This window comes from Oncorhynchus tshawytscha, linkage group LG12, assembly GCF_018296145.1.
Source record: "Oncorhynchus tshawytscha isolate Ot180627B linkage group LG12, Otsh_v2.0, whole genome shotgun sequence".
Lineage (NCBI taxonomy): Eukaryota > Metazoa > Chordata > Actinopteri > Salmoniformes > Salmonidae > Oncorhynchus > Oncorhynchus tshawytscha.
The window spans coordinates 64360353-64379656 of NC_056440.1; the positions used below are offsets into that span (position 1 = coordinate 64360353).

At 41.6% G+C, this 19304-nt stretch overlaps 1 protein-coding gene across 9 annotated transcripts in view; it reads left to right on the forward strand.

The window, feature by feature from the left end:
- The window catches only part of LOC112263659 (CUGBP Elav-like family member 4), a 182119-nt gene extending 163742 nt beyond the window's left edge, over positions 1-18377 (forward strand). For all 9 annotated transcript variants that reach the window (XM_042330903.1, XM_042330905.1, XM_042330908.1 and 6 more), the window contains exons 12-13: positions 859-1008; positions 17989-18377. In XM_042330903.1, the coding sequence (XP_042186837.1) occupies positions 859-986 (128 nt within the window). In that variant the 3' untranslated portion in view covers positions 987-1008; positions 17989-18377. The remainder of the gene's footprint in view (positions 1-858; positions 1009-17988) is intronic.
- The last annotated feature ends 927 nt before the right edge of the window (positions 18378-19304 follow it).

Below are 19304 nucleotides of genomic sequence, written 5' to 3' on the forward strand. Positions count from 1 at the left end.
TCCTTCACTCTGTCTCTCTCTCTCTCTTTTCCTCCTCTTTTCATTCTCTCTTTCTCTGCCTCTCCCCATCTCTCCTTCACTCTGTCTCTCTCTCTCTCTCTCTCTCTCTCTCTCTCTCTCTTTCCTCCTCTTTTCACTTCTCTCTTTCTCTGCCTCTCCCCATCTCTCCTTCACTCTGTCTCTCTCTCTCTCTCTTTCCTCCTCTTTTCATTCTCTCTTTCTCTGCCTCTCCCCATCTCTCCTTCACTCTGTCTCTCGCTCTCTCTCTCTCTCTTTCCTCCTCTTTTCACTCTCTCTTTCTCTGCCTCTCCCCATCTCTCCTTCACTCTGTCTCTCGCTCTCTCTCTCTCTCTCTTTCCTCCTCTTTTCATTCTCTCTTTCTCTGCCTCTCCCCATCTCTCCTTCACTCTGTCTCTCTCTCTCTCTCTCTCTTTTTTCCTCCTCTTTTATTCTCTCTTTCTCTGCCTCTCCCCATCTCTCCTTCACTCTGTCTCTCTCTCTCTCTCTCTCTTTTCCTCCTCTTTTCATTCTCTCTTTCTCTGCCTCTCCCCATCTCTCCTTCACTCTGTCTCTCTCTCTCTCTCTCTCTCTTTCCTCCTCTTTTCATTCTCTCTTTCTCTGCCTCTCCCCATCTCTCCTTCTTCTCTCTGTCTCTCTCTCTCTCTCTCTCTCTTTCCTCCTCTTTTCATTCTCTCTTTCTCTGCCTCTCCCCATCTCTCCTTCACTCTGTCTCTCGCTCTCTCTCTCTCTCTTTCCTCCTCTTTTCATTCTCTCTTTCTCTGCCTCTCCCCATCTCTCCTTCACTCTGTCTCTCGCTCTCTCTCTCTCTTTCACTCCCCCTCCTACTTTGTGTCCCAGGCTTTGTGAGCTTCGATAACCCGTCCAGTGCCCAGGCGGCTATCCAGGCCATGAATGGTTTTCAGATAGGCATGAAGCGGCTGAAGGTGCAGCTGAAGCGGCCAAAGGATGCCAACCGACCTTACTGACCCCTTTGCCGTCCACATCCAGGTAAGAGCAGACGCCATGCCATGCTCACATTCATGCCCAGAGCCAGGTTTGAATGGCAGACAGCCCCTCAGGGTGCTGGCCAATGAGGAGGGAGTAGGAGGGGCAGTGGGCTGACATGACTGACTCCCCCCAGCTAAACTCCACTGGCTACTGCATACCTGAAACATGTTCTTTTTGGTTGTATACGTGAGACTACACATTACACATAAATGCAGCATAAGACCAGGACATGTGCTTCCATTGTATATTTCTATGAACAATTTGCTTGTAAATAATATGTGGATGTTTTACAATGGCCTCATCAAAGTGAAGGGATTGCAATAATGACATATACAGTATAATGTGTAATGGAAATGATAAATGCTACCTTCATTTCTTGTCAGTTAGCATTTGAATAAAGACATGTAGCACTAATTGAATGTCTGAGCAGACTGCCTGAGGAGAGGAGAAGAGTGGAGGAATGACTTTGATGTAACACATTGATGAGGGAGAAGTGGAGAATGTCCTGGACAATGATGAGGACAGGCTAGTCATTTCGACATCCTCAGTGTGTCTTTAACAACAGCCATTTGTGTGTGTGTGTGTGTGTGTTGTGTGTGTGTGTGTGTGTGTGTGTGTGTGTGTGTGTGTGTGTGTGTGTGTGTGTGTGTGTGTGTGTGTTGTGTGTTGTGTGTGTGTGTTTGTGTGTGTGTGTGCGTGTGATGGTGGGGGGTAAGTCTGTCTGGGTTTGGTCTCCTGCCGTTCTGACTTAAAGCATTTGTAAATGGATAAGGTACTCAATGTACATACCAACATCATTGCATACAATGCAAGGACAAAATCCAATTATTTAGAGTGTGACTGTGTTAGTTTGAGATGTATAACATGCCATTTGGCCTGGTCTTATCTTTGTGAGTACAGTGCTGCACTCTAGTCTTTTACCCTACAAATGTTCTCTCAGAACTGCTTCAAAAAGAAAAAATAAAGGCCATTATTTTAGTTATTTTTGAAGGTTCCATTTTTATCACCATATTTCCAATTGTATTTGTTGATTTGTTGACTCCTTTCGTTTTGACAGTAATAACCTCCCTTCATTTGGTTTGTCAGCCAGAGATGTTGAGAGAGAGAGAGGCTGGAATAAATGGGAAAGTAAAGTCTACATCATATTTACCACTTGAGAAAAAAATTGGAACTCCACCGCTTCTCTTCTTCTTTTGTTTTGCACCCAACCCAACCTGCCAACTGGCCAATCATAACATGAGATGGCCTCTCCATGATCGTTGTGTAGCCAACCAGTAGCCACCAGTCACGGGGACACGTTCCCAGTTCCCACACCTGTAAGTTGAACCCATGGTGTCATTTTATTTCTGATGACATCATGTTGCAGGACTGTGACTGCGTGAGTTGCATGATGTGGCGTCGAGTCCTTTCTCTATCTCTATCTCTATTTTATATATTTTTGGCAGCTTGTGAAGTGCAGTAAATGGATTAATTTTGATTGTTGCTAGCTGTTAGGTAAATCTGATGTGCTGATTGACTGGTTTGATCATGATCGATAATGACTTGACTTTTGACCCTTTTTGCTGTTCTGACGTGTCCTTTTAGTGTTTCCTTTTTCTCTCGTGAACTTCAATGTGTATGGATATTCTATACCTTTCTCTCTCTCTCTCTCTCTCTCTCTCTCTCTCTCTCTCTCTCTCTCTCTCTCTTTCTCTCAATTCAATTCAATTCAAGGGGCTTTATTTGCATGTGAAACATATGTTCATATTGCCAAAGCAAGTGAAGTAGATGATAAATAAAGGTGAAATAAACAATAAAAATGACCAGTAAACACTACACTCACAGAAGATCCAAAATAATAAAGACATTTCAAATGTCATATTATGTACATACAGTGGGGAGAACAAGTATCTGATACACTGCCAATTTTGAAGGTTTTCCTACTTACAAAGCATGTAGAGGTCTGTAATTTTAATCATAGGTACACTTCAACTGCGAGAGACAGAATCTTAAACAAAAATCCAGAAAATCAGATTGTATGATTTTTAAGTAATTAATTGGCATTTTATTGCATGACATAAGTATTTGATCACCTACCAACCAGTAAGAATTCCGGCTCTCACAGACCTGTTAGTTTTTCTTTAAGAAGCCCTCCTGTTCTCCACTCATTACCTGTATTAACTGCACCTGTTTGAACTCATTACCTGTATAAAAGACAACTGTCCACACACTCAATCAAACAGACTCCAACCTCTCCACAATGGCCAAGACCAGAAAGCTGTGTAAGGACATCTGGGATACAATTGTAGACCTGCACAAGGCTGGGATGGGCTACAGGACAATAGGCAAGCAGCTTGGTGAGAAGGCAACAACTGTTGGCGCAATTATTAGAAAAAGGAAGAAGTTCAAGATGACGGTCAATCACCCTCGGTCTGGGGCTCCATACAAGATCTCACCTCGTGGGGCATCAATGATCACGAGGAAGGTGAGGGATTAGCCCAGAACTACACGACAGGACCTGGTCAATGACCTGAAGAGAGCTGGGACCACAGTCTCAAAGAAAACCATTAGTAACACACTACGCCGTCATGGATTAAAATCCTGCAGTGCACGCAAGGTCCCCCTGCTCAAGCCAGCGCATGTCCAGGCCCATCTGAAGTTTGCCAATGACCATCTGGATGATCCAGAGGAGGAATGGGAGAAGGTCATGTGGTTGTCTGATGAGACAAAAATAGAGCTTTTTGGTCTAAACTCCACTCGCCGTGTTTGGAGGAAGAATAAGGATGAGTACAACCCCAAGAACACCATCCCAATCGTGAAGCATGGAGGTGGAAACATCATTCTTTGGGGATGCTTTTCTGCAAAGGGGACAGGACGACTGCACCGAATTGAGGGGAGGATGGATGGGGCCATGTATCGCGAGATCTTGGCCAACAACCTCCTTCCCTCAGTAAGAGCATTGAAGATGGGTCGTGGCTGGGTCTTCCAGCATGACAACGACCCAAAACACACAGCCAGGGCAAGGAGTGGCTCCTTAAGAATCATCTCAAGGTCCTGGAGTGGCCTAGCCAGTCGCAGACCTGAACCCAATAGAAAATCTTTGGAGGGAGCTGAAAGTCCGTATTGCCCAGCGACAGCCCCGAAACCTGAAGGATCTGGAGAAGGTCTGTATGGAGGAGTGGGCCAAAATCCCTGCTGCAGTGTGTGCAAACCTGGTCAAGAACTACAGGAAACGTATGATCTCTGTAATTGCAAACAAAGGTTTCTGTACCAAATGTTAAGTTCTGCTTGTCTGATGTATCAAATACTTATGTCATGCAATAAAATGCAAACGAATTACTTAAAAATCAAACAATGTGATTTTCTGGATTTTTTTAGATTCCGTCTCTCACAGTTGAAGTGTACCTATGATAAAAATGACAGACCTCTACATGCTTTGTAAGTAGGAAAACCTGCAAAATCGGCAGTGTATCAAATACTTGTTCTCCCCACTGTATACAGTGTTGTAACGATGTGCAAATGATTAAAGTACAAAAGGGAAAATAAATAAACATAAATATGGGTTGTATTTACAATGGTGTTTGTTCTTTACTGGTTGCACTTTTCTTGTGGCAACAGGTCACAAATGTTGCTGTTGTGATGGCACACTGTGGAATTTCATCCAGTAGATATGGGAGTTTATCAAAATTGGATTTGTTTTTTGAATTATTTGTGGATCTGTGTATTCTGAGGGAAGTGTGTCTCGTTTAATATGGTCATACATTTGGCAGGAGGTTAGGAAGTGCAGCTCAGTTTTCACCTCATTTTGTGGGCAGTATGTACATAGCCTGTCTTCTCTCAAAAGCCAGGTCTGCCTACAGCGGCCTTTCTCAATAGCAAGGCTATGCTCACTGAGTCTGTAAATAGTCAAAGCTTTCCTTAAGTTTGGGTCAGTCACAGTGGTCTGTTTAGGGCCATCTCTCTGTAGAGATGGCCCTAAACAGGGCCATCTCTCTGTAGGTGATGGCTTTGTTATGGAAAGTTTGGGAATCGCTTCCTTTTAGGTGGTTGTTGAATTTAACGTAACTTTTCTGGATTTTTTTTAAAACTCTGTTTATTAAGTTTTACACACACACACACACACACACACACACACACACACACACAGACAAGTAATATACTCAACTAGAAAAAAAATACAAATAAAAATACAAATAAAAAAATTGCTTTAAAGATACCATACCACAAGTTAAACACACCAGGCAGAAGGCTACAGAGGTTAAAGGGCAATCTATAGTACAGGGACAGAGCAAACACCTCACCATTGTTCCTGAAACAGTCAAGGGATAAGGGTGGAGAAATGCAACCACTCACAGAGAGTCATGGCCACAGACCGACCATCCACTGGACCAAAAAAAAGTTTACAATGCTTTAAAATTTAAAAAAAAAAAAATAGAATGATTATTCATGTAGGCGTGAACAAAATGTAAAAATAACTGGGAAAAACAAGCTCACACTTCAGTCTCTGCCCGGGCAAGATGAACAAGGCATCTGCGGATCACAATCAATAAGCACATGGACCTTAATGCCCCCCCCCACCAAAAACACAGAGAGAAGCTCCTCCAACCCTTAAGTCACAGACTTATTTTAGTATTAATTGGAATGCCATCAGAGGATGGACTGTTTAAAGTAAGACCGGAATGGAGCCCAAGCATCATCAAACAGTTTGGGGTTCCCACGTGAATTGAATTGAATTTTTTCTAGTTTCAGAGAGCACAACACATCCCTCACCCAATATTTATAAGATGGGGGAGCTGACATCTTCCAGTTCTGTAGTATTAGCCGTCTAGCTAAAAGAGTTGTATAAGCAACAGTGTCCGACTGGATTCTTGATAGGGGGGTACCCATGGGCAGTACTCCAAAAAGGTCTGTAAGGGGAGACGGATCTATAACAGTGTCATATATATCAGAGAAACATTTAAATATTAATTCCCAGAAACCTGACAGTTTATAACAGCCCCAAAACATATGCAACAGTGTGGCTGGTTCCACTTTACATCTGACACAGGTAGGATCAAAATCAGAGAATATTCTTCCAAGTTTGACCCCCGACCAGTGGATACGGTGAACCACCTTGAATTGAATGAGGCTGTGTCTAGTGCTAAAAGAGGACGAGTGCACCTTGTGCAGCACAGATTCCCAGGCGTCTTCCCCAAGTTCCTCCCCCAAATCCTTTTCCCATCGAGTCTTTAAAGGCACCAAAGAAGGGTTCTGTAAGTCATGAATGATTGCATATACATCTGAAATTGCGCCCCTAGGAAGCTTGTTCAGCTCCAAGATGCTCTCTATAGCTGTATTCGCAGGCCTATTGGGAAATCCAGGTGTGTTAGCTCTGACAAAGTTTCTAGTCTGGAGATAGCGGAAAAAGTGGGATTGGGGGAGATTGAACTTTTCCTGCAGCTGAGAAAAAGAGGCAAATGTATCATCAAAGAATAATTCGGCTAGCGAGGAGAGGCCTAGTGAGTGCCAAATGCCAAAAGCCCCATCATTCAAAGATGGAGGAAATAAAATGTTCTGATTGATTGGGCCTGATAGAGAAAAGCCTCAGAGGCTAAAGGCTAAACGGAACTGATTCCAAATTTTAAGAGACTGCTTTACAATTGGGTTGACACACCTTTTGCCTAGGGACACTGGGAGAGACGAGCACAGCACAGAGGAAAGTGTTGCAGGTTTACACGATTCAGACTACATCTGGACCCAGAGTGGTCTAGGGCCAGTAGGATCAGTCTGCAGCCAGTACAGAACGGCTCTGAAATTTGCAGAGCTAAACCCCCCCAATGACCTAGGCTTCTGTAAACGTTTTCTACCAATCCGTGGTACCTTGCCATCCCAAATAAAATGCATGAATGTTTGATCCAGTGAAATAAAAAAAAGATTTTGGAATAAAAATGGGTAAACATTGAAATAAATATAAAAATTTGGGCAACACATTCATTTTAATGACATTAATCCTTCCGATAAGAGAAAGGGGTAGCGAAATTCCAAAAGTAAAAGATTGTTTCAATCTGTCTGCTAGAGCAACAAAGTTTTCCTGAAACAAATTTGAATATTTCCTTGTCACTTTTACTCCCAAGTAAGTGAATTGATCCCGGACAATCCTAAACTGAGAACTTGTAAAAAAGCACTTTAAAGCAGCCTTGTTTACCGGAAAAAGCTCACTCTTGCCTAGATTCAGCTTGTACCCTGAGATTGATCCAAACTTTTTAAGAACAGATAGGGCACGTGGCAATGAGGTATCGGGGTTGGAGATAAACAAAAGGAGGTCGTCAGCATATAGCGAGACTTTCTGCTCCCAGCCCGCCCTGATTATGCCTTGAATGGCATCATTAGAGCGTAGTGCAATGGCGAGAGGTTCGATTGCCAAAGCAAACAACAAGGGGGAGAGTGGGCAACCCTGTCTGGATCCGCGGTGCAAGGGAAAATAGTCAGAGGACAAGTTATTAGTCTGTACCGAAGCCATGGGGGAAAAATAAAGAATCTTTATCCACGCAATGAATTTGGGGCCAAAGCCAAATCTATAAAGGGCAGCTGTTAGGTAATCCCACTCAACGCGGTCAAACGCTTTTTCGGCATCAAGTGAGACCACCACCTCCGGGTCCTCCGACGCTGGGGAGTACAGTATATTCATAAAGCGCCTAATATTGAAAAATAAATGCCTATTTCTCACAAAGCCAGTCTGGTTCTGACCAGTCTGGTCAGAGTGTATTACTTGGTGCAGCAAGCCTTCCATACGGATGGCTAAAAGCTTAGCTAGGATTTTGTAATCACAGTTTAAAAGCGAGATTGGGCGATAGGATCCACATTCCAGGGGTCTTTGTTTTTCTTTAGTAGTAATGAAATTGAAGCCTGATAAAGACTAGGTGGTAGCTTTGAAGTATTAAGGCACTCTGCAAATAGTCGAGACAAGAATGGGCAAAGCAGACCAGAAAACGTCCTGTAAAATTCGGTTGGAAAACCGTCCGGACCCGGTGATTTACCACTTTTCATTGCGGACACTGCTGTTGCAATCTCCTCAAGCGTAAATTCTTCTTCTAGATAGTCATGGGAGTCTGTATCAATTGAAGGCATATTCAAGCCATTAAAGAAGGAGTCAATCAGCAAAGGGTCTTTAGGGGATTCAGAGGTGTATAGCGCAGAGTAAAATTGTTTAAATTGATCATTGATCTCTTTATGTATAACTGTGGTGGCACCAGACGGGGTCCTTATTTGTGGGATTAAACGTCAGGCCTCAGATTTACGGATCTGATGCGCAAGGAGTTTACTGGCCTTGTCGCCTTGTTCATAGACTTTGTATCGAGCTCGCAAGAGTAACTGTTCAGCTTGCCTGGTAGAAAGCTCATCAAATTCAGATTGGAGTAGTTGGCGCTCTTTATGCAGATCAGAGGAAGGATCCGTAGCATACTTCTCATCCAATGTGGCTATGGACTCGCTCAGGTCCCGAAGTCGCTGGGAGCGAACTCTGTTTTGGTTGTCTGTATAAGAAATAATTTGGCCACGTAGGTATGCTTTGAGAGACTCCCATATGGTAGAGCAGGACATACCTGGTGTTGAATTAGTTTCTAGGAATAAGGTGATTTCAGAAGAAATGAAATTGACAAACTCCTTATCTGAGAGTAAAATGGGGTTGAGACGCCATTGATAACACATAGGAGGTCGCTGGGGAAACTCTAGTTCAAGCACTAATGGTGAATGGTCAGAGATAACAATATTCTCGTAAGTACACTGCCAAGGTTAGGCAGAAGTTTTTGTCCAAAAAGAAGTAATCAATCCGGGAGTATGTTTGATGAACATGAGAATAAAAGGAATACTGTCTATCTGTAGGATGTAGGAAACGCCAGGCCTCAAACATAGCATATTTCTGAAGAAAGGTTTGAATAAGTAGGGCACATTTAGATGGGCCTGTATTTGTTTGTGAGGACTTGTCAAGAACTGGGGACATTTTACAGTTGAAATCCCCCCCTAAAATCAACAAATGAGAATCTAAAATTGGGAATAGCAGACAGAAAGGAAGAAATTAAACTTGTGTCATCCCAATTGGGAGCATAAACACTAGCCAAAACAAGAGGGGTAGAAAACAGTTCACCGGTTACTATGACGTATCGTCCCTTAGGATCAGCAATAACCTCAGAAGCTACAAAGGGAGTAGCTTTATCAACCAGAATAGCAGCACCTCTTGATTTACTATGAAAGTTTGAGTGGAACACTTGACCAACCCTGTCCTTACGCATCCTAAAATGCTCACCAGTCCTCAAGTGAGTCTCTTGTAGAAATGCAATATTTGCATTCAAACCCTTTAAGTGTGTCAACACCCTCTTACGCTTCACCGGGTTGTTAACCCCTTTGGTGTTCCAAGAAATGTACTTGATCGCATTATTTCGGCCCCTCTGGGCATTCCCGTTATTCAACCCTGTCATTAGAGCATAGAATGGAAAAGCAATGAGCGCCCAAAACCCCCAGAATAACTTGTCTCAGAGTAATAGTGTACGGTGGTAAATGTTTGGAAAAAGTACAGAAAAAAAACTGGAAAAAAAACTAAAAAGACAGAATGACAACATTAGAACTGAACAATTCAACCTGCCCCCCCACCCCACCCCCTCCCCCTATCCCAGACAATACCTCCCCAAACGAGGTACAAGCCTAAATAGAACATGTTCTCTTCGCACAGTATGTCTGTGAGAGTGCGGTCTTAAACCTAAACCCACAGTCCCGCTCTTTAAAGTCGCGTTTTGTTAGTGGATCAAGCAGCAAAAAGAAAGATTTGTATGTTTTTTTTTTTTCAAATTAAAAAAAGGCGAATCCCTGTGCAAACGGAATGACAAAAGCACCACTTGTAGATGTATATAATCATATTCCCAGTCTTATAACAGGCATTGAGAGAGAAAATAAATAAAATGTATAAAGGCTCTCAGCCAAAAATCTAATTTGAAGTAAGGAAATCGTAGTAAGACAATCAAAAATAATAGTAATTATAATAGTAGTCTAGTTGACGCTGAGACAGCTTTACAACCAATACCAAAAAACTACGTGAGCGCAACATTGAACGTTTGCTGGGCATAAATGACGCTCAAAACTTTTAAAATTAAAGTGAGGCCCCAAAAACCGTGTAGCCTCGGGAGACATTTACTGTTTACTGGGTCAATGCAAACGGATGCAGTAAACAAATAACCAAAAATATTTTGAGTCACTGAGACAATGTGTAAACAAACTAAATAGGTGAGCGAGATAAGGCACGCACAGTAGATGATCAAAACATTAGATCACATCAAATAAGCATGAATAGTTTCGCCAACTATACAAGACTAGCCTGTTATATCTAAACATAATTTTACCACAGGTGGGTTACTTACTATCCACAGTTCGCAAGCAACAGTTGCTGAATTGTGAGCATATTCAAGACTTCTTGATGTGACGTTGAATGTGAGCCATAGCCTCATCCGGAGATTCAAATGTGTAGTCTTTACCCTCATGAGATATCCATAAACGGGCTGGGAATCGCAGTCCATACTTCACACTTGGATGGTCCCGAAGTACTCGTTTGGCCTGTCCAGCTGCGCGCTGCCTGGAAACAGTGGGGGAGTAGTCCTGGTAGATGGAGAAGCTCTGTCCTTGAAAGCTCAGAGTGGTATTGCGGGCTCGGGAGGATCTCCATCTTCTCATGAAAAAGTGCACTCGAAGAATTATGTCACGGGGCCTCTCCCCATCCCGGGGCTTTGGGCGCAGCGACCGGTGGGCACGATCAATCAGGGGCTTTTCATCTAAGGCAAGAACATCCTTCAGCAGCACTGAAACGAAATCCATGGCGCAATGCATTTCCGCGGACTCTGGGACCGATACGAGAGAATCCCTCTAAACTCACACAGCTCTCCTTCAACTTTTTCAAATCCGCAGCTAGGCGTTTAACTTCAGCCTCCAGGGATGTAGTTAAATCGGAGACATTAGTAGCGGAGATCTCCAGTGCTGCAATTGTTGTAGTGTGTGATGCAGTTGTTGTTTTGAGTAATGTGATTGCTGGCACAGTCTTGTTCCGCAGGATGGTTAAATCTGCTTTTAAAGTATCAGAAACCTCCTGTATTCTGGCCTCAATCGTAGCAACCACCTGTGTTTTCATTTCAACTATCTCAGAGCGTAGTAGTTTGATGGCCTCGAGAATGTTCATTTCACAGAAAGGGATCAGGAGAGGGCCAAAAGTCATAATATTTGAAAATAAAATTAATATTTGAAAATAAATACGGTTCTGCTGCAGAATTCACATAAACTTTAAGAATACCACGGGAGCAAACGGAAAACACGTCAGGCGCACATGGTGTCCCCTACCATCCCCCCAACTTTTCTGGATTTTGCTCATTTTCGGGTATCGGCCTAATTCTGCTCTGCATGCATTATTTGGTGTTTTACATTGTACAGGGAGGATATTTTTGCAGAATTCTACATGCAGAGTCTCAATTTGGTGTTTGATAAATTATGTGAATTCTTGGTTGGTGAGCGGACCCCAGACCTCACAACCATAAAGGGCAATGGGTTCTATAACTGAATCAAGTATTTTTAGCCATATCCTAATTGGTATGTTGAATTTTATGTTCCTTTTGATGGCATAGAAGACCCTTCTTGCCTTGTCTCTCAGATCGTTCACAGCTTTGTGGAAGTTACCTGTGGCGCTGATGTTTAGGCCAAGGTATGAATCATTTTTTGTGTGCAACAGGGCAACAGTGTCTAGATGGAATTTGTATTTGTGGTCCTGGCGACTGGAACTTATTTGGAACAATATTATTTTGGTATAACTGAGATTTACTGTCAGGACCCAGGTCTGACAGAATCTGTGCAGAATATCTCCTTGGTTTGTGAAGCACCAGATCATCAGCAAACAGTAGACATTTGACTTCAGATTCTGGTAGGGTCAGGCCGGATGCTGGTATACATGTTGAAGAGGGTGGGGCTTAAGCTGCATCCCTGTCTCACCTGACGGCTCCGTGGAAAGAAATGTGTGTTTTTTGCCAATTTTAACCGTGGACTTGTTGTTTGTGTACATGGATTTTATAATGTTGTACGTTTTCCCCCCAACACCACTTTCCATCAATTTGTATAGTAGAACCTCATGCCAAATTGAGTCAAGGGGTTTTTCAAAATCCAAAAAGCACGAAAAGACTTTGCCTTCGTTTTGGATCATTTGTATGTCAATTAAGGTGTGCAGGGTGAATATGTGGTCTGTGATATGATAATTGGGTAAAAAGCCAATTTGACATTTGCTCAGTACATTGTTTTCACTGAGGAAATGTACAGGTCTGCTGTTAACGATAATGCAGAGGATTTTCCCAAGGTTGCTGTTGATGATCCCACAATAGTTATTGGGGTTAAATGTATCTCCACTTTTGTGGATTAGACCAATTCCAAATATTGGGGAAGATGCCAGAGCTAAGGACGATGTTAAAGAGTTTAAGTATAGCCAATTGGAATTTGTTGTCTGTGTATTTTATAATTTCATTGAGGAAACCATCTCTCTCTCTATCGCTCCCTCTTTCTTTCTTTCTTTCTTTCTTTCTTTCTTTCTTTCTTTCTTTCTTTCTTTCTTTCTTTCTTTCTTTCTTTCTTTCTTTCTTTCTTTCTTTCTTTCTTTCTTTCTCTCTCTCTTTCTCTCTCTCTCAAGGGGTGTGAATACTATATATATATATATATATATATACATACAGTGTGTTCAGAAAGTATTCACACCCATTGACTTTTTCTGCATTTTGTTGTGTTACAGCCTGAATCTAAAAGCATTGAATTGAGATTTTGTGTCACTGGCCTACACACAATACCCCATAATGTGGAGTTGTGTTTTTAGAAATGTTTTCAAATTAAAAACTAAAATGTCTTGAGTCAATAAGTATTCAACCCCTTTGTTATGGCAAGCCTAAATATATATGTTCAGGAGTAAAGAAGTGCTTACAAGTAAAAAAGTGCTTACAAGTCACATAATACTATGCATGGACTAACTCTACGTGCAATAATAATGTTTAACATGAGTTTTGAATGACTACCTCATCTCTGTACCCCACACGTACAATTATCTCTGTAAGGTCCCTCAGTCGAGCAGTGAATTTCAAACACAGATTCAACCGCAAACACCAGAGAGGTTTTCCAATGTCTCGCAAAGAAGGGCACCTACTGGTAGATGGGTCAAAATTTAAAAAAGCAGAGATTGAATATCTTGTTCAGCATGGTGAAGTTATTAATTACACTTTGACCCAGTCACTACAAAGATACAGGCTTCCTTCCTAGGTCAGTTTCCAGAAAGGAAGGAAACCGCTAAGGGATTTCACCATGAGGCCAATGGTGACTTTAAAACAGTTACGGAGTTTCATGTGATAGGAGAAAACTGAGGATGGATCATTGTTGTTACTCCACAATACTAACATACAGTGCATTCGGAAAGTATTCAGACCCCTTGACTTGTTCCACATTCTGTTACATTACAACCTTATTCTAAAATGGATTAAATATATTTTTCCCTCATCAATCTACACACAATACCCCATAATGACAAAGCGAAAACAGGTGGTTTTGCAAATTTAGTGGAAATAAAAAACAGCAGTACCGTATTTACATAAGTATTCAGGCTCTTTGCTATGAGACTCTAAATTGAGCTCAGGTACATCCTGTTTCCATTGATCATCCTTGAGATGTTTCTACAATTGATTGAAGTCCACCTGTAGGAAATTCAATTGATTGGACATGATTTGTAAAGGGACACACCTGTCTATATAAGGTCCCACAGTTGACTGTGCATGTCAGAGCAAAAACCAAAGCCATGAGGTCGAAGGAATTGTCCGTAGAGCTCCGAGACAGGATTGTGTCGAGACACAGATCTTGGTAAGTGTACCAAAAAATGTCTGCAGCATTGAAGGTCCCCAAGAACACAGTGGCCTCCATTATTCTTAAAGAGACTATTTCCTACAGCTGGCCGCCCAGCCAAACTGAGCAATCATGGGAGAAGGGCCTTGGTCAGGGAGGTGGCCAAGAACCAAATGGTTACTCTGATAGAGCTCCAAAGTGTGGAGATGGGAGAACCTTCCAGAAGGACAACCATATCTGCAGCACTCAACCAATCAGGCCTGATTGGTAGAGTGGCCAGACGGAAGCCACTTCTCAGTTAAAGGCACATGACAGCCCGCTTGTGGTTTACCAAAAGGCACCTAAAGACTCTCAGACCACGAGAAACAAGTTTCTCTGGTCTGATGAAACCAAGATTGAACTCTTTGGCCTGAATGCCAAGCATTACGTCAGGAGGAAACCAGGCACCATCCCTACAGTGTAGAATGGTGGTGGCAGCATCATGCTGTGGGGATATTTTCAGTGGCAGGGACTGGGAGAGTAGTCAGGATCGAGGGAAAGATGAATGGAGCAAAGTACAGAGACATCCTTGATGAAAACCTGCTCCAGAGCGCTCAGGACCTCAGACTGGGGCAAAGGTTCACCTTCCAACAGGACAACGACCCTAACCACACAACCACGACAATGCAGGTGGCCCAGCCAGAGCCCGGACTTGAACCCGATCGAACATCTCTGGAGAGACCTGAAAATAGCTGTGCAGCAATGCTCCCCATCCAACCTGACAGAGCTTGAGAGGACCTGCAGAGAAGAATGGCAGAAACTCTCCAAATACAGGTGTGCCAAGCTTGTAGCGTCATAACCAAGAAGACTCGAGGCTGTAGACGTTAACAAAGGTGCTTCAACAAAGTACTGAGTAAAGCGTCTAAATACTTATGTAAATGTGATATTTTCTTTTTAATAAAAAAAAACAATTGCAAAAATGTTTTTTAAAAAGTTTTTCCTTTTTTTATTATGGGGTATTGTGTGTAGATTGATGAGGGGGAAAACGATTGAATCAATTTTAGAGTAAGGCTGTAACGTAACAAAATGTGGAAAAGGTCAAGGGGTCTGAATACTTTCCGAATGCACTGTAAATGACAGCGTGAAAAGAAGGAAGCCTGTACAGAATAACACTATTCCAAAACATGCATCCTGTTTGCAATAACGCACTAAAGTAAAACTGCAAAACATGTGGCAAAGAAATGTACTTTATTTCCTGAATGCAAAGCATTATGTTTGGGGCAAATCCAACACAACACATCACAGAGTACCACTCTTCATAATTTCAATTATAGTGGTGGCTGCATCATGTTATGGGCATGCTTGTCATCAGCATGGACTAGTGAGTTTTTTTTGTTTTGGATAAAAATAAACGGAATAGAGCTAAATACAGGCAAAATCCTAGAGGAAACCCTGGTTCACCTTTCAGCGGGTAAAGAACCTAAAACACAAGGCCAAATATACACTGCAGTTGCTTACCAAGATGACATTGAATGTTCCTGAGTGGACTAGTTACAGTTTTGATTTAAATCGTCTTTAAAATCTATTGAATAACTTGAAAATGTCTGTCTAGCAATGATCAACAACCAACTTGACAGAGCTTGAAGAATGAAAAAAAAAGTGCAAATATTGTACAATCCAGGTGTGCAAAGCTCTTAGAGACTTACCCAGAAAGACTCACAACTGTAATCACTACCAAAGGTGATTCTACCATATATTGATTCAGTGTTGTGAATACCTACTGTATGCAAATGAGCTATTTCTGTATTTCAACTTCAATAAATTTGCTAACATTTCTAAAAACATGTTTTCACTTTGTCATTCTGGGTTATTGTGTGTAGATGGGTGAGAGAAAAAAATACATTCAATCAATTTTGAATTCAGACTAACACGAGAAAATATGGAATAAGTCAAGGGGTATGAATACTTTCTGAAGGCACTGTGTATGCCAACAGTGTTTTTGTAATTATTTATAATTTGTACCAACATTTCTTCACACAAGAGGGCTGATGCCCACTTTTGTTGTCATAAGACAGATTCTTTGCTTAAATAACCTTTTTTTAAAGTCAATCCCCAGCTCTTTAATTGAGTGATAGACAAGATGACCCTGTGTTTGTGCAGCCAATTAAATCTCCTCCATCCATCTATCCATCCACAAACTGTAGAGAAGCGCAGGAAAATGTTGATTCTCCTCCACTCCTCCCTGCATTTGGTCTGCACTTGGAGTACTTGGTGTGATTGTTTAGTTTGCCTAACATGAGGATAACTTCCAATGTATATATTTATGAGGGGGCTAACCAATTACATTGTGATTGCAGAGCTGCAGGCAGTGGTGTAGCCCCACACACCCCAGCCAAACTCCACCCACATTCACACACAAACACCATCAAAAATACATCAAAGAAACTAATACCATGAATGGTGCATCCTCTGCTTGTGTTGTTTTAGTCTGGTCTTTTCAGTATTATCATGCCCAACAATTAACTCAATGTGTTTGTAATTATTTTAGCACTGAATAGATTACTGGTGCATGCCATGTATGAGTTACTATTGTCTCATGATGAATCATCTACAAATATTTTTACTCTCTCCAAAATCTGCCCAAAAATCTGCCCCATGTGTTTATATGGGCTTATTTTGGTCCGAAGCTTGTCACCTGCCTTCCTGCCTTTGGGACAACAACTCCCATTGTTAGTGCAGAGACATGAACATCTTGTCATTATATACAGATCTCTGACTTAACTAAGTGCAGTCTGTCAGGACAACCAGCCAGCAGGGCACTGGGTCTCTCTGGGTTCGCCTGTCTCCCCTGTAGATCAGGTCTCTCTGGGTTCGCCGATCTCTCCTGTAACTCAGGTCTCTCTGGGTTCGCCTGTCTCCCCTGTGGCTGTGTCTCTCTCGTGAATCTCTAATTGAGAGCCACTTCAGGGTGTGTGCATTTGTGTGAAAGTAGGTAGTTATCCATGTAGATATAAAAATGTTTTTCCAGTAGTTTGGTCTTCATCAGTTGCTTCCACTTAAAACTCCCCTCTGGAAATACAAGCTGTTATGTTTTAAATAGAATGTTTTTTCTTCTTCTATACTGTAACTTCTATGGTAGATGCTTACTTTGAATTACTGGTGTTTTTGTATAAAAGCTGGAACATCTATAATCAGGTATCTTTGTGCAAAGGCTTATCTCTAATGGTCCTGCTTGCCTCCGCAGATATGAAATACGTTACCAGCATCTCATCTCCCACAGTTAAGTAGCTGATCTATTATAAAATGGTAACAAGCTCATTTCTCAGGAGAAAATAACAGAACAAAGACTTGCGCGGCATATGTTCGCTCCACAAAGTCAGATATTTTTCATGTGGGCTCTGTGAGAGTGATTAGCTGTGATTTGGCTGTCTTTTTGTACCAGGATTCAGGGCCAGTACACATTAAGGATGATTGCATCCAACTGTAACTCCAGCTTATTCAACCATTGCCAAAAAGCACACAAATCCATAAAAAGTATGTAATTCATATCTACTGTTATGGCAATGAAAACATTATAGCTCTGGGTGTATTTTCCAATAGTTTTGAATATTAGTTTTTAATTTGTTCACTACACAAAAAAAAGCATGAAAAGATGATCATAAACTTTTCCTCCCCCTGGAGTTTTGTAATAATAATGTTTAACATCTTAATATTATCATTAATGGGCTACTATTTGACCTTCAGTACATCCCTTCGTCTTTAGCGTCCCCCTTCCCTCGGTTGTCATTGGGATTTCTTACAATTATTATCACAAATGATCAGAAAATACTATTAACAGAGGAATTAACAGAGATGACAGGCTAACGTTTAGTAAAATATTGTTTCTGAGGCGAGAGTAAAGTTGCTTTAAATACCTACCGCCTTTGGATTAGAGCTGTCACAGCATACATGACTGTTCCTTATGGTAAAACACAACCCCTCCACCTCCAGCTTACTTCTTTCTAGATTTGATTGACATCCTCCTTCTTTTCCTTTGTCTGTTTTCAATTCTGTTAGCTGTGCCTGTCAGTGTGCTAAACCAGGCAGGAGCCAGCACCCTGAACAAGACCCCTGTGCCCTCGCCTCACTGAATCTGCTCTCTCTCTCTTACAGGATGAAGGGCCACAACACCTTATTTCCACAAGTGCAGTATAAAGTACAAAGACTTCTTGCTCTGCTACATATCATGAAAGAAGGGTGGTCCCTTGATTCTGCTGGAAGAATACCTGGAGAAGATTGGGTGACTGAGGAGGAGAAGGAACCCGGAGATTATTTTTTTTATTTTTTTTTTAGCAAATGCCTCTTTTCCCTGTTTTGCTTTGGCGTCTGTGGAAGAGGATTTTTTGCAGAGACCAACTTTTTGCTGCTGTTTTTTAAACAAGATGGAAAACCTTTATAGACACATTATGCTCAAAGCATGCAAACTGACACCGATATATATAGACATGAACACACTCTTACCAAACACACATGCATACATACAGGCCAACACACACACACACACACACACACACACACACACACACACACACACACACACACACACACACACACACACACACACACACACACACACACACATATTCTCTCAGACATCCTACAGTATGTGCATTTGCCAACTTAAACATACACGCGGACAGACAGACACACACATAAACACACACACACACACACACACACATATACACACACCAGCTGCCATTTTGGTTTTCGTGCCTACACAGGTGATGTGCTCTGTGACAGGCGAGCTCTGAGAAAAGAAGAAGTGAAATGGAGAATCCAGGAGAATTTACATGCATCATTCCTTAGGAAATAGGGACCAAAGGACTTAACGCTTTTTAAAAGAATATAAATATATATACATATATATATATATATATATTTAAAAAACTCTTACCTTGTAGCTGCAAGTATTACAATTTAATAGTAGTCAAAATAAATCATTAAATCAATATCCAGTGGCCTAAGTAAGAATAAAAAGATAAAGGAAATAATGTATACATTGAAAAAAAGACAAGGAAACGTAGTAAAGGGGCTGATTATTATGTTCTGGTTGCTGTTTTGCCACCAGTTAGTAGATTAGAAAATGTAGAATACTAGAAAAGTAGATTTGCTCTTTTTTGCTGTAATTTTTTTTAAAGAAAAAAATACTTGAACTTGTAAAGTAAGGGAGGGATGAAAAAGATACAATTATTCATTTGGTCTGTCCCGTCCCAGTGGGCTTTGGGGCATTGGGGTCTCTCTCTTGGATGTTACGGTCGGGCCGCTGGACATGTCCCTCATCATGGTGTACAACTCACTCACAGCACTATCTGACAGCTATAAAGGAACTGTTTTTGAGAAGAGGGGGAAGAAGAAGAGAAAAGACAGATTAACCTTCCGAGTGTCTGTGCTGGACAGGGTGCAGATATGAGAGGCTTATTTCCCAC